The following is a 13818-nucleotide window of genomic DNA, read 5'->3' as shown; positions in this document are numbered from 1 at the left end:
GAACAAAATTCGCGCCACACGGTACGACGGTAGTCATAGATCGTTTGTTCTCTTACTGTTTAATTTCCAAGTTATAATTACGTTCTAAATGGATCTTCTATTAAAGGAAATATCGATGAATAGAAATCGGAATCGCGTATTCTGTGATATTTCCTCCTTGTAATTCTTTTGATATTATACGGGCATGATCCTGTGGGAATGACGCCGATATATCTGGAATTTGCGTCGATGAGAATTGAATCGACAATGAAGGAAAAGAATAACGATAGGATGCGTAGATGCAAATTTATCGATCGATCGGGGTCGAGACACGGATGACGCGAGGTAGGCAGCGTAGTTGCGTACAAATCTACGCAAGCACATTGAGTAACTTGGGATTTTCGTTAATAGACTTGCGTAATGTTGACCACCGCGCCTTCTCTTTTAAGAACGAACCGACCTTAGATTTAAACATGCTTTTCTTCGGTCAATTATCGAGAAATAGCAAACAATTATACGTTTTTTGATACTTGAAAAACGAATTAAACCGTGATTCGAGCTATTCTGATTTAGTTAATCGTCGAAGGAAGACGATAAACGATTGCGCTCACGCTGTTACGACGTCGAAAGGTTCTACCATCAAATGGAAGAATTTGATTCGAGTTTTAGTTTATAAACTCAACGCGTATTACGATTTGGCGAAAAAGCACGGAATACGTTGCGGTTATAAGAAAGTCGATGGTTTCTCTTCTATTCGGCGACGATGGGAAAGTAAACGAACCATCGGTCCAGCTGCAGAGCGTTCCGCGTTTTGATGCTTCGACTTTTTAATACGTCTGCGATGCTAACATTTTTCAAGCCCATAGTTACGTTCGTACGCCTCCACAACGACCATTTTCGTAGCAGGTTGTTCCATATCGCGCCTTCAAGATCCGGGAGAAAGCGTTCCTTGCTCTACCCGAGTCCCATCATCGATTTGCTAAATATCGATCGATGAAAAAAAAATTGCTCGCCATTGTTTCGTTAGAATTTTCCTCGTTTCAAGGATGATAGGTAAAGTCAAAGCCAGGTGCGTTTGCGAGCAACGGTGAAACGTCGAGTACGGATACGGCACTGTGCGGCATCGAGCTGTGTTCGGTTACGCAATCCGGATTTTCCACCCTCTGTCGTAACCCCAGTGGGTTTTACGCGTGCCGTCGACTGCAGTGAAATCGCCATTGAATTACGTTCTTTCCGAAAGTTTCTGGGAAAATGAAGGAATCGAGGGAACGTTGCAATTATCGTAGCTTATTTACACCGAGAGCAACCGGTAATAAGCGAGTAAAGATTACGAATTATGGATTACGTATGACGGTCAGAGCGTATTGTCATTCCTTGTGCATCGTCTTGGTGTCACGGTGGAAAGAGTTTCGTTGGCGCAGTGAAAGCGGCTTCTATCTTCACTTTCGATTTCGATTCACGTTTAAGGAAGCGAAGGAAGGGTACAGATACTCGGACAAAGTTTCGATTTTATGAACTGATGTGTATTTGAAACGAATTAATGTTACGTGATTCGAGTGAATTTATCGATGCACGATACATGGAGAGGAGATGACTGGTGAGAAGGAAAGCCGTTTTCTGCATGTTGGTACGTTAGGGGATGCGTTACCGCCTGAATCCCACAACGAACGATGATTCACAATTCACGACGTCAGTAGATAATGCGATATCCGTGCTGTTCGATCGAGTAAGTGGAAGGTGCTGCTGCTAGTTCGAGCGGCGCCAGTGCTGGCAACGCGTAAGCGTACGCAGACACCTGGAAAGAAATCAAAGTTACCTTGAGCGTGTGAGAGATACTCGAAACGAACGGCTGATTAGCTGCTCGGTCGAACATGGAGTCTTACAGACCTGTAGAGGCGAGAGAATGGGGGCCGCAGCTACGGAGGTCGCTAGAGGTGCTACCAGATGCGATAGTTTCGTCGTCGAGGCTGGTGTTTTTATCTCGGTTATCGTAGTGAGAGCCTTTGCAGATGCGGGAGATCTTGCCGCAGCCAATGCCGAAGGTGACGAAGCTAGAGCCGGTGCTAGAGCCGGTGCTGGAGCCGGTGTAGGGGTTGGTAGGGGGATAGAGTCGGCGGAAGTTTCCTGTTTGGCTGTCGATGGAGATGTTGGAGCGGCGTTAGCCGCGGCGACCGCGACAGCTAGAATAATCTATAAAGACGACAGATGATTCTTTTTCTCATAGACCAAGAACAGTTATGATTCGGTCAGTTTTTTTTTTTTTTCTTTTTAGGAAATATTAATATTACGAAGCTCGGAATGTTTTACTCACGAATTTAAACATGACGAGTCCGAGCTTTCTGTACACACGCTTCGAGATGCTGCTTTATTTCTGGTCGAGGATCGACTCGAACCTCTCGTACTTATAGAGATCTTGGAGGTGCTGTAAAAAGGAAACCCGTCCCTGTCCGCGAGTAGGGAACGCAAGTCCCTACGCATCTTTGCATTCCGCTTCGACTTTAGGGGCGGGACTTATTCTGTAACATGGCTTCACCTTGAACCTGCATGAAAAATCTTAGGGAACATTTCCACTGCTGGCTCGATACCCGGTGATTCACCGAATAAGCAAAACTATCTTCTCGCATATTTTCCAACAGAATTTCAAAAATATATATAAAAATGAAATCCATCGAAATCGAAATACAGTCGTTGAAATGACGTAAAACTGTTTGTTATACTTAATTTATGTATATAGATTAGCACGTTAAAATCGAACGGTGACGTGTATCGCGTATCGTCTAATTTTGCACCAAAGAAATCTTCCACAAAGAGCGACGAAGGAAGAATAACAACATTGTCAAGGAATAATAGTCGGAACGCAAGCTCGGGGATAATGAATATCGTCGTGTTTATATCACAGCGAGCACACCAGTTGTATACCGGATTGGTTGACACAAGCGGGCGAAAGCCCCTGTGATGTAATACATGGTCGTCGAGATGCCATGAAAATTCTCTTCCACTATTATCCGTTTGATAATACAAATCGATGCATTGAATTTGTTGCTTCTATATCAGGTTTGTTAATTAAACAGCGTGTCTTTAACAAACAGGACAACAAGGTAACAAGACGTGTCCTTTTAATCATTTTATTGAAATTCTTGGAAAAGAAGGACAATATAGATATAAATTTTCGCGTGAAACATTGTAACGATCGCCTTAGGCGAAGAAGGGATAAGGGCGTGCCTGCTTGGACGACAAAAATCGAGTTTGTGATTGTAACCGGTTCGCAGGTCGATCTGGGTACTTTGCTCGTCCTTAAACTCGAGGCCAAGCAAATTTCCTACCGAGGAAATTTCTCTCGTATCGACGACACTCGCTCCTCCTATACTTTCCGTTTTTTTTATTTGAATTCGTTCTAATTCTTAATTTGTTCCAAGATCTATCAGATTGGAAAATAAATTTGTCGATTGCAACGATTTTTAAATCTAATGTCGAACTCGTAGAATCGTAGATCTGGAAAATGGTCGTGATTAAACGCGACGAAGAAAACAGTTTCGCGAAAGTAGCTGTATAAAACAGAGAAGAATACGAGTTACCAGTAGGAACTAGGAGACGAGTGATTTGACGAAACAACGACAAAGGAAAGAAAGAGACACGAGTGTTTGAATTGAAAATTAGCAAAAATTTATTGACGATAATTAGCCGACAGCGTCGATGTTCGAGTCATGTCCGATGCCGGATGGAACGATCTCGTTATCGACGTGATCGGAGAGAGCACGGTCGACTAGAGCGGCTGGAGATGTGGACCCGTCGTTTGATCGTGGTATAGCGTGGTTCAGTATGCGGCGACGACCGGAGCGTGAGCGAGGACGGTTGCGGCTGGTGCAGCAGCGACGATGGGTGCGGCGGTCTTGACGACGGCGGCGGTGGCCACGGGAGCAGCGTAGTAAGGAGATGCGGCGACTACCGGGCTCTTGACGGAGACTTTGTAGGTGTTGGCGTAGCTGGTGGCGACGGGCACTGTGTGGGCGACAGCGAGTGGTGCGGCGGCGACGAGCGGCGCAGGATGAATCGCCGGTGCAGCCAGGAAACCTGGTGCAGGTTCCGGTGCTGGAGCGGCCAAGGCACAGGCGAAGAGAGCGAAAAGAGCGACGAATTTGTACATGGTTGCGAAGGTAGTTGTGTCGTTGCTCGATCAAGAGACTCGAAGAAGCTTCGTGCTATAACAGCTGAGATCGCTGAGAGCAGAATGATGCTTGACAAGTCGAGTTGCTGCCCTTTTATTCCTCCGAGTTGACCTCTCCCACCAAGAACGGGTGTTTCGATCATGCACTTACACACAATACCCACTCCAGTCGATTCGACTAGTCCTGAACGAGATTATCCTACCACTCTTCCCACTACCTTCGTTACTAGACAGATTCAGGGTCCTTTCGTTTCGGCTTGCACTCCATGTGGGGAGAACACTGTCAAGGACTGGGTATCCTGATCTGGATCCGCGTGCAACGTACTCCAAAGACCCCGTCGTATTTTTTTCGCGTTTTCGTTATCGACGAATACCGTCGACCTTATGCCGATCGACACCTCCTCTTCCTTATCGTTTGCTCGATGAGCGTCTCGCGTGTACCTATGTCCAAGTTCTAATCGAACAGATTCGAACGAGTTCACCCTGTACGAAAAGCAGTGACTGTATCCGCCGATTATAGGATCCATCGACCATATCTATAACGAGCAAACACCCTTCGTATTTCGAGATAATTTCAGTTAGTTAACCGACCGTTCGCTAATTAATATACGCGAATCCCATCCCGTAATCCGGTCTCTATTTCCACGCTAACGTAACCCACCTGTACCGATCGAAGTTAACGCCGATGCCGATTACGTTACACAGGCGTGTTTACTTGGAACAGCAACGCGGCGATTGTGTAACAATTGGTAAGCCGTGTTTTAACGCCCACTCCGCGAGCTACCGAAACGCGTCGCGACGCAGTCCGACGTGCGTCGCGTCGTTTAGAAGGCCTCTTACACCAGCAGGCTAGAGACAAAAGAAGCGGGGATGTTGTGACACCGTTTGCGAAACCGAACGACCAACTCGATTCCACAAAATCCATGCACGTGTTCTCGTAATTCGCCTGGCGTTTGCTTCTCCCGGAACCAGTTCATCTCATCTAAATCTTTCCTTCCTTTTCCTCTCTCTCTCTCTCTCTCTCTCCCTCTCCTTCGCACTCATCAATCTTTCTCATTTGTCAACGACTGTCCGCCGACCGCGTATTTCATAGCAAGGTCGCGTTTCGTAAACGTCTCTTTACTCCGGTGAACGCCATCCGACAAAGTTCGTCCTCCACGAGCTTACGCTTTTTTTCATCTTTGATACTTGTTTCGACCTTCGCCGACCGCGCTCGTCCATTAAGTTTTGGTTGGTGTAGAGAACGGTCGATCGTCGGAGGTCGAATCGGTATAAGAAATGGTCCGATACGAGATCGCCGATAGCCGTGAAGCCTAGCAACGCCCAAATCCGGAAGGCCTTGGCCTCCCGACAGATATCGTGCAAAGACTTTCGGATTACGGCACCAGACAGGATTTTCGAGACTCTCGATTGGCGTCGTTAAAAGTTAACCAGTTCTTGCAGATGGGGGATGCTCCGCTATAAAAGTGACCGTCGTCCTCGAGGTTCGAATCACTCGAGGTTTATAGCGATCGCGGATAATGTCGCGTTTCGCGCCAGTATCGTACTTTCGCCACTTTGTTTCTTGATTATCGTTCGATCGAAATAAGCCGGTGATCCACCATTGCACCGCTTTTGACGTTTATCGTCGTCTGAAATTGCGATAAGTACGCGTTCGTTACGACTATCGTCTATCATTCTATATAGATTCTACAGATCCTGATAGAGTCAAATGCTGGTCACCTCGACAAACAAATTTCCAAGAATCGATAGCAACAGTCTATTTTCATCTGCTTTGATTATATTTGCACGCTCGTAACATGTGTTTGTCATCACATGTTCGATACAAATACTTACGGTTACATATTAGATTCATGACTGATACGATTTTGCTGGCAAATTAGCACCTGTATAACACAGCAGTTACGTGCATTAAAAAAGCGCCGTATTATATGAGATCGCGTTATGACCGGACTGGATTACTAAGAGCAAGAGACAGAAATAGGTTTTGTAAACTAACGAAACTACTGTTCCGGGTAATTATACAGTTCCGTGACATTTTCTCTTATGAAATTAACATCTTGAAAATATTTTCTAAGTAAATATTTTGTAGCTTTCGCGTATATTTTTTAGGTTTGTTTCAAATTTCGCTAACTCGATTACGACGGACGAGTTTAACGTTGGTGAAATTTCAAAGTGTCCCCCTCCAATCCGCGAATAACATATTCTCAAAAGGTTTCTACATGCGTACGAACACTTTCGCGAGCAATTGTAGGTAATTCGAGCAACTCGAACGAGGTTTAAGGGATAAAATTGGAACGGATTGTAACGCGAGAGTCGAGAGGAAGAAATTGCGGACGAAAGAACCGAAAAGATGTATAGACACGATAAATAACTTGCAAAGCGAGGTCTTGAACGCGATGTTGTCTGTTCGTGCCTCGCCAACCGCGAATGTAGTAATCTCGGAGGGACCTCGACCGATCGAATGTAGAACGTCATAACCCGTGAAAGAACCACCTCGAGTATAACAATACCGTTGACAATGCTATCGTTTCATTCTCTCGCGGGACGCTCGATGATTCATGGTCGATCGTTGAGGCTTCGACGTCGTATGCTTTCACCACTTATGCATCAACGGCATTTATTACGAGACAGAGAACATACAGCCGTGCATAAATGCATGGGAAACTTTCCGCTAAACGGATCAAGGGAAACGAGGTTTATCGATGGTTACTGTATATCGTTAGCCGATTGATCACCGAATTTGTCGAGAACAATCGAAGATCGCACGGTAAAGACTACGCGTTATGATGTAATAATCGATGATTAATAAATATTTTGATATAAAGTAATCGAAGAAAGAATCACCTGGTAGGTTCGACGATACTGGGCTGGCGTATACGAGATGCTGCTTTTTTAAATAAAAGTTTCAACGATTGGATAAAATCTAATGGTATTTGACCCTGCAAATATTTGTTAAATATTCAAGAAAGTAGTAGAAACACGAAAGTATTTGATCCTGAAATTAAATACGATCGAAACCGATCGATCGTACGTTGAATTGTAAAATTGTTCTTCTATAAAAGACAAGAAACATAATCGTGTTTTTCACTTGTGATCTTCAACTTGCCAAGAAAAAATCGTGTTGTGGTTGGTTTTACACAGTATATTAAAGGAACGTAGTTGATGTGTTTTTTTAAAGATACAATACGCTGTCTTATTGTTAGAGGATAGACGAGTTGTTAGGAAAAGAGTGTGATGGAAGAGTTGAGAACGTGTAAGGAGAAAATCTATTTTAATCGCAATACCAGTTCGTGTGATACATGCGTATTTTTATAAGAAACGAAACTCGTTATATATGTATATATACTTTCGTAAAGATAATTCAAGCTCACGGGTGTTCACCCTCGCCCTCTTCTTCTTCGTCGAACTCGCCCTCTTCCTCGGCGGTGGCTTCTTGATATTGCTGGTACTCGGAAACCAAATCGTTCATATTGCTCTCAGCTTCGGTGAATTCCATTTCATCCATACCTTCTCCCGTGTACCAATGCAGGAAAGCTTTCCGCCTGAACATCGCCGTAAACTGTTCCGATACTCTTTTGAACAATTCCTAAATTCGCATTTACGAAATACAATTAAAAACCAGAGATTCTAGATGATAATCGTTGTTTCTTTCGTTCGATAGAATCGTACTAGACAAGTTGATTTATCGAAGGTGGTTACGATACAGCACAGGTCGTAATATGAGCGAGGAGAGCGTCGACAATTGCAAATCGAGATATTTCGGGGGAAACAAATATTCATATTCCGAGTTGTTATCTTGCATGAACCGATTAATTATTTTCCTGATAATCTGGATTAATGCAACGTAATAAAATTATAAACGGAGGCGTAGGTCGTATTTTTTTTAACAATCAAGGAGAGACAGGATTTTAATAGCGTATAATAATCTTAATGAAAGATATTAAGCAGAATATTAATCAGCAAATAACTTGTGCAATTCGAGACGTAAATTGCATCCAAAGAACATATATGGCCTTGGGTGTGGCCACGTTAACGGGCCTCTTTCCTCAAAATTGTAACTTACAACTGCGCTGTATCGTTCCCATCGAGTATACCTGAATGGCCGTCGAGTTTCCAATGAAAGTCGCCGACATTTTTAATCCGCGAGGAGGAATATCGCAGACGGCGGTCTTAACGTTACTGGGAATCCACTCGACGAAGTAACTACTGTTTTTATTCTGGATATTGAGCATTTGTTCGTCCACCTCTTTCATCGACATTCTCCCTCGAAAAACAGCTGCGACTGTCAAGTAACGACCATGACGAGGATCGCACGCTGCCATCATATTTTTTGCGTCGAACATTTGTTGCGTGAGTTCTGGTACAGTGAGAGCTCTGTACTGCTGCGAACCTCTGTCTCGGAACGAACAGTGTACGCGATGTGACAAACTCTTTCGTTTCTCTCGAGCGATTAGCGCTAGCAAATAGTTACGCGATACTGTACCTGGACGTTAAAGGCGCGAAGCCAGGAATAAAGAAATGCAGTCGGGGAAAGGGTACCATATTTACAGCGAGTTTACGCAAATCAGCGTTTAGCTGTCCAGGGAATCTTAAACACGTGGTTACTCCGCTAAGCGTCGCGCTCACCAGGTGATTCAAGTCGCCGTAGGTTGGTGTTGTTAACTTTAAAGTACGGAAACAAATATCATAGAGAGCTTCGTTGTCGATACAGTAAGATTCGTCTGTATTTTCAACCAACTGATGCACGGATAGAGTGCAGTTATAAGGCTCCACCACGGTGTCTGATACCTGCAAACATACGAGATCTACTTTTCCGATTCTTTACAACAGGTCGTAAAGTATTTCGCTTAAAAAGTTGGAAAAAGTTCGAAGTTTAAAAAACCCATTTATAGATAAGCAATGTTTTTCTTTAGAAGTCGACTGAAATGTCATGATACGTACCGTTCCATAAAACGGGCTTACGAAACAAAACACTTGATTGAAAAATAACGAATCGCGTAGGAAGCATTATACATCCCTACTTTACTTTATAGATACTCGAAATAATAATTAAAATACCTTTTCGAGAATTTTATATTTTTTATATTTAAAAAGCTAATAAAAGTTTTCTACGCGCGCGGCTTCCGATCAATCTTTGTGTTAAATATTCCACCGTGCTTCGAACACAGAAACAATTAAAGAGAAGGAATACCTTTGGAGAGGGTACCACGCTGAACGTCATCATAATTCTGTCCGGGTATTCCTCGCGGATCTTTGAAATAAGCAACGTGCCCATTCCAGCGCCTGTTCCACCGCCAAGAGAATGCGTTAACTGAAACCCTTGAAGACAATCGCAGCTTTCAGCTTCTTTTCGTACAACGTCGAGAACGGAATCGACGAGTTCCGCTCCTTCGGTGTAGTGCCCTTTAGCCCAATTATTGCCGGCGCCGCTCTGTCCAAAAACAAAATTGTCCGGTCGAAATATCTGACCGAACGGTCCAGAGCGCACTGCGTCCATGGTACCGGGCTCTAGGTCGACCAGGATCGCCCTAGGAACATACTTTCCACCTGACGCTTCGTTGTAATAAACGTTTATACGTTCTAGCTGGAGATCGGAATCACCGTGATAAGTGCCCGTTGGATCGATACCATGCTCGTCGGAGATCACTTCCCAAAACTATCAAAAAATAAGTATCGGATGAGCTTGGCTATAATATAGAAGCTTAACCGTCGCGAATTACGACCATTAAAAAATATTTTAAAATACTTCGATTCGTTCAATTCTTGGTCAAAGCCACGAAGAGGTACTTTGATTTATTCTATCGGTTCAAAATGATATTTGAAACACGTCATGCCAATTAAACGCTATCTAATGTGTCTCATGAAATTCATAAAAAATAATAGATTTTATAAAAGAGTAATATGAACGTGATACGAAACGGATACGCGCAATAAAAATTCATCAAAAACGATAAAAAATGGAAAAATTTGGACTTTGAACCTTTTTACTTTTCTCTTTTAATTTCTCGACGATATCGTGTACACGCAATTTTCACTGTTATTTCAATGAAATAATCTTTAACGGATTAAATTCGTGAGAAATACCTTAGCCCCTATCTGATTGCCGCATTGGCCAGCTTGGAGATGAGCGATTTCACGCATTTCTCTGTTCTTCTTCCTCTACGATCTTCGTATCCAATCTTCGTTCGCCACCGATCGTTTCTATCCGCTTTCCTCTTATCTCTACCCTTTTATAAGTTCTATATTTTACAAAATTATTGAGAAATCGCTGCGAAGCCACGAGTTCGTCACGGAGATACGTAGGAACATGAAAAAGCATAAAATCGGCGAGAGTAATCAACGAGTTGTCGTTTGTTTCGCGGTTGCCTTGGATCTTTCGTCGTCTGTCGTCTATCGTTTGTCTCGCCAATTTCATATTCATCTATCTCTCTCTTCTTCTGCCTTCTCGATATCATCGAAATACGATAAACTCGTTCTTCTTTCTCTCCAAAAGCCCAAAATACAAAAATACGAAAGAAATGATACAGAGAGGAAGAAACATATATATATATATGTGGTGGTAGGATAAAATAGGCAAAGACGAAGTTTTCAAAGGGAGAAAAATCTTTTTTATTGTTTTTTTTTTTGCAAAATGAAAAAGCGAGCGAAAGGTCTGTCGATCGAGAGTAATAAAAGAAGGAGAGGAGTGAAAACCGAAAACGGAAACATCCTGAAACGTCGTCAGCATCCGTTTGTAATCGCGGATCAATGACATTCACCGAGGTCCAGGATCTTGTTGCTGTGGTGGGGATGGTAGTATCGAAGGTTAATCAGTTGTTTCACGGTTGGAATGGCCATTGCGTTGGAACGTAACCGGATGTCTCTCTCTGGCTGCACTGTCCTCGAACGGTGACGCGGTTTCGGTAGGATTTTCAGCGTCTGCCGGCGATGAGGGTCGCGGCAGGGAAGCTGGAATACGCGAGCGGAGCAGCGGCGGCGTGGGCGATCACAGGGCTGGCGATGTACGGTGCAGCGACCGCGTGATTAACCGCGTGCGCGTTATAGCTGGTCGCGTAGGTTCCGACCGTCAAAGCTGCTGGAACCGGTGCCGCGATCGCTGCTGGCACTGCTGCTGGTACCGCCGCTGGCAACAAACCGGCCGAACAGGCAGCGACCAAACCGGCGAACAGAACCTTTAACAAAAATTAACAGATTAGTTTCGGTTTATCGTTTCAACTTTCCTCTCTTATCGCGGTAGAACTTCCTTGTCGTTTATCTTTGTTTATACAAATGTATCAATTACGAAGCTCGATCGTCGATCGATCGAGCCACGCTCGAGCATGATCGCAATTACATCAAAGCGTATTTTTACGTATAACGAATAACATACGTGCTGATACTTTTAAAAGTAGAAACCTTATCTCGTCTTTAAGCTCGTAATTGATTGAGCGATAACCCTGTTCTTTGGTAAAGAAAGCACGCTTTTTTGACTTGAAAAGGATATAGCCAATTGTTTGTGATAATAAACGCAAGACGCTGTTTTACGAAAAGAGTAAACAAACCGATTATCGTGATCCTTAGCTTCTCGTATGAAAACTACAGGAGAAGAACACAACGAGTCATCGAGGATCGATTAAATCCTATTATCCAAACTACCAAGAAGAAGCGTGGAATAGGGAACGTCTATTGTCAAAACTTGCTCGTTGCCCCGATCTATTCTCTCGATCGGGCTTGTTCACAAGAAGCGATCACAACTCGCTTCTCGATCAACTTACCAAGAATTTCATGGCGAACATTTTTACTTGTCGAGGTCTCGAAAGTGTATCGAGTGGATAACAACAGACAACTGTACTGTCATATGGATTAGCTAGAGCTCTTTTATACTCAGTTTCGTCCGGTAATATACTCCCACTACGAACATGTTCGCAACACCGGTTCGCGGTACGATACGACAGAAACACGCTTCTGCATATCGGATTAACTTTGCTCGTTTTAGGCCACGCCTGCTATTATACAGTAACTGTCTCTACAGCCGAATCTAGCCTTCTTTTTTCTCTTTAACTTTTTTAAGCATTATCCTCGTGGTTCCTGATCGCGCTGCTCCACGCGCTGCTCGGTGTCGTTCACCGCGGATACACGTTGCCTTCGAACGCCCTTTGTCCGTAACATTTTTCCTTTGCCTCAGTCGTATACCATACGACGATGGACGGTACGGTACGCGAACACAGTCGTCGCATATCGTAAATCGTCGAAGGGAACGAACGTTAGGGCGAAACGATGAAAAATGTTGGAAATTTTCGCTCGCCAACGACAACGACCGTTGTAGGATGAGTTGTTTCGCTGCAAGATGCGCGTTTGCTATTCGGCTCTCATAGACGGGGATTTTGCAAGCCAACGAAATCTTTTATTTCCCTTAACGGGGTATCTAGGTTCGGAACTTCAAAGAAAAAGAATTATCTTGCATTTTCTCAGAATAGAGATTCGTCTACCGAAACTATGTTCTCGAATTTGTAAAATTCGCGGAATTTAAGGTTTAAAGGTAAGAACGTATAGCTTGTACGGTGCGACTTTTAAACACGTTTTTCTGAAAATTGTATTTCCTGAAATGATCGACAAGATATCGAAAGTTTCAGTTGACCGATTAATTCTTGGGTATACCTTTGACGAACGTGTTGCCGTCGCGTGAATCAGAATTATTAAAAAGTTATTTTCTTCTTTGTTTATTACTTACTCTACGAAACGAATCTTAAGAACGAAAAGAATCGACAACTTGATACTCGAACTTGAAAGTACCGTCGTTTCTTAAATTTCCATCATATTCCTTGCCCGTTCTAGTTTACATCGTAGCAGCACGAAGCGAGACTAGAGTAGAACCGCCCTTTAAACGCCGTTTATCGTGGCTATTCGGGATATTCGCAAAGTTAAAATCGACGCAACAATAACGAAGACATCGATGTCGTTTGCAGTTCAGTTTCGACCAGTGATATACATTGGGTGCGGCTCATGCTCGTTCCAAATACGAAACGCGGCCGTACGTACTGCGTCTACGACGATTGGGACATCGCAAGTTTCGAAGATCGTTCGTCGAACGTGACTCGAATTTCCGACTGGAAACGTGGATTTGTTCATCAACTTGCTCCTCGTAACTTTCCCTTGATTTATCGATACGGAATACTGTATCGAACTTCGCTCTTGACCCTGTACGGACGTCCTACTTTTCATCCATACGTTTTGACTTTAGGAAACGATTGTAAGACAAATATTTGGGAAAATAACGCGTAAACTTTTCTTTTAAAGATGTTCGATAATAGATCGATCGTTCGATGCAGCAAAGTTTGTATATTTTTAAAAATTTCTCATACGCTGGAAAGATGAAAGAAACGCGTCTTTCTTTACGTTACATTCGTATAATGAATTTATTTTGATAACACCGTAATGCAATTTACAGAGGGTCAGTAATTACAGCGATAATGATCTGACTCATGCAACGCAGCATCCTTTGTACCATCTCTGGCTACTTGGAACAATGGCACGACGTATGCAATTGTTTCGACAGGAGTTGCATGGACCGTAGGGATTACGAATAGATCGTAAACAAGCAAACTTGTATTTTCCTATATAATTCCTATTGCCATTCATCTCTCGATCGATCGGTCCGTTAATTCCTACCTATCGATCGCTACTGTAACGAT

At 43.4% G+C, this 13818-nt stretch overlaps 4 protein-coding genes across 4 annotated transcripts; all 4 read right to left on the bottom strand.

Moving 5' to 3' along the window:
* Positions 1-5: 5 nt before the first annotated feature.
* LOC139992771 (uncharacterized) lies at positions 6-2422 on the bottom strand. Its single transcript, XM_072013959.1, has 3 exons — positions 2291-2422; positions 1867-2169; positions 6-1774 (listed from the first exon to the last, which is right to left on the bottom strand). Exons 1-3 carry the CDS (start codon positions 2300-2302, stop codon positions 1670-1672), a joined length of 420 nt encoding a protein of 139 aa, XP_071870060.1. The 5' UTR covers positions 2303-2422; the 3' UTR covers positions 6-1669.
* A 1197-nt stretch (positions 2423-3619) lies between these two features.
* Positions 3620-4224, bottom strand: LOC139992894 (uncharacterized). Its single transcript, XM_072014180.2, has one exon. The coding sequence runs from the start codon at positions 4121-4123 to the stop codon at positions 3794-3796; it is 330 nt and encodes a 109-aa protein (XP_071870281.1). The 5' UTR covers positions 4124-4224; the 3' UTR covers positions 3620-3793.
* A 3069-nt stretch (positions 4225-7293) lies between these two features.
* Positions 7294-10591, bottom strand: LOC139992810 (tubulin beta chain). Its single transcript, XM_072014014.2, has 5 exons — positions 10232-10591; positions 9339-9803; positions 8631-8935; positions 8242-8539; positions 7294-7733 (listed from the first exon to the last, which is right to left on the bottom strand). The coding sequence occupies exons 1-5, from the start codon at positions 10286-10288 to the stop codon at positions 7515-7517; spliced, it is 1344 nt and encodes a 447-aa protein (XP_071870115.1). The 5' UTR covers positions 10289-10591; the 3' UTR covers positions 7294-7514.
* Positions 10592-10732: 141 nt separating this feature from the next.
* On the bottom strand, positions 10733-12031 carry LOC141445858 (uncharacterized). Its single transcript, XM_074111990.1, has 2 exons — positions 11902-12031; positions 10733-11319 (listed from the first exon to the last, which is right to left on the bottom strand). Exons 1-2 carry the CDS (start codon positions 11920-11922, stop codon positions 11059-11061), a joined length of 282 nt encoding a protein of 93 aa, XP_073968091.1. The 5' UTR covers positions 11923-12031; the 3' UTR covers positions 10733-11058.
* Positions 12032-13818: the final 1787 nt, after the last annotated feature.

The sequence above is a fragment of the Bombus fervidus genome, chromosome 12 (genome assembly GCF_041682495.2).
Source record: "Bombus fervidus isolate BK054 chromosome 12, iyBomFerv1, whole genome shotgun sequence".
Taxonomy (NCBI): Eukaryota; Metazoa; Arthropoda; class Insecta; order Hymenoptera; family Apidae; genus Bombus; species Bombus fervidus.
This window is presented reverse-complemented; position numbering and strand designations above follow the sequence as displayed.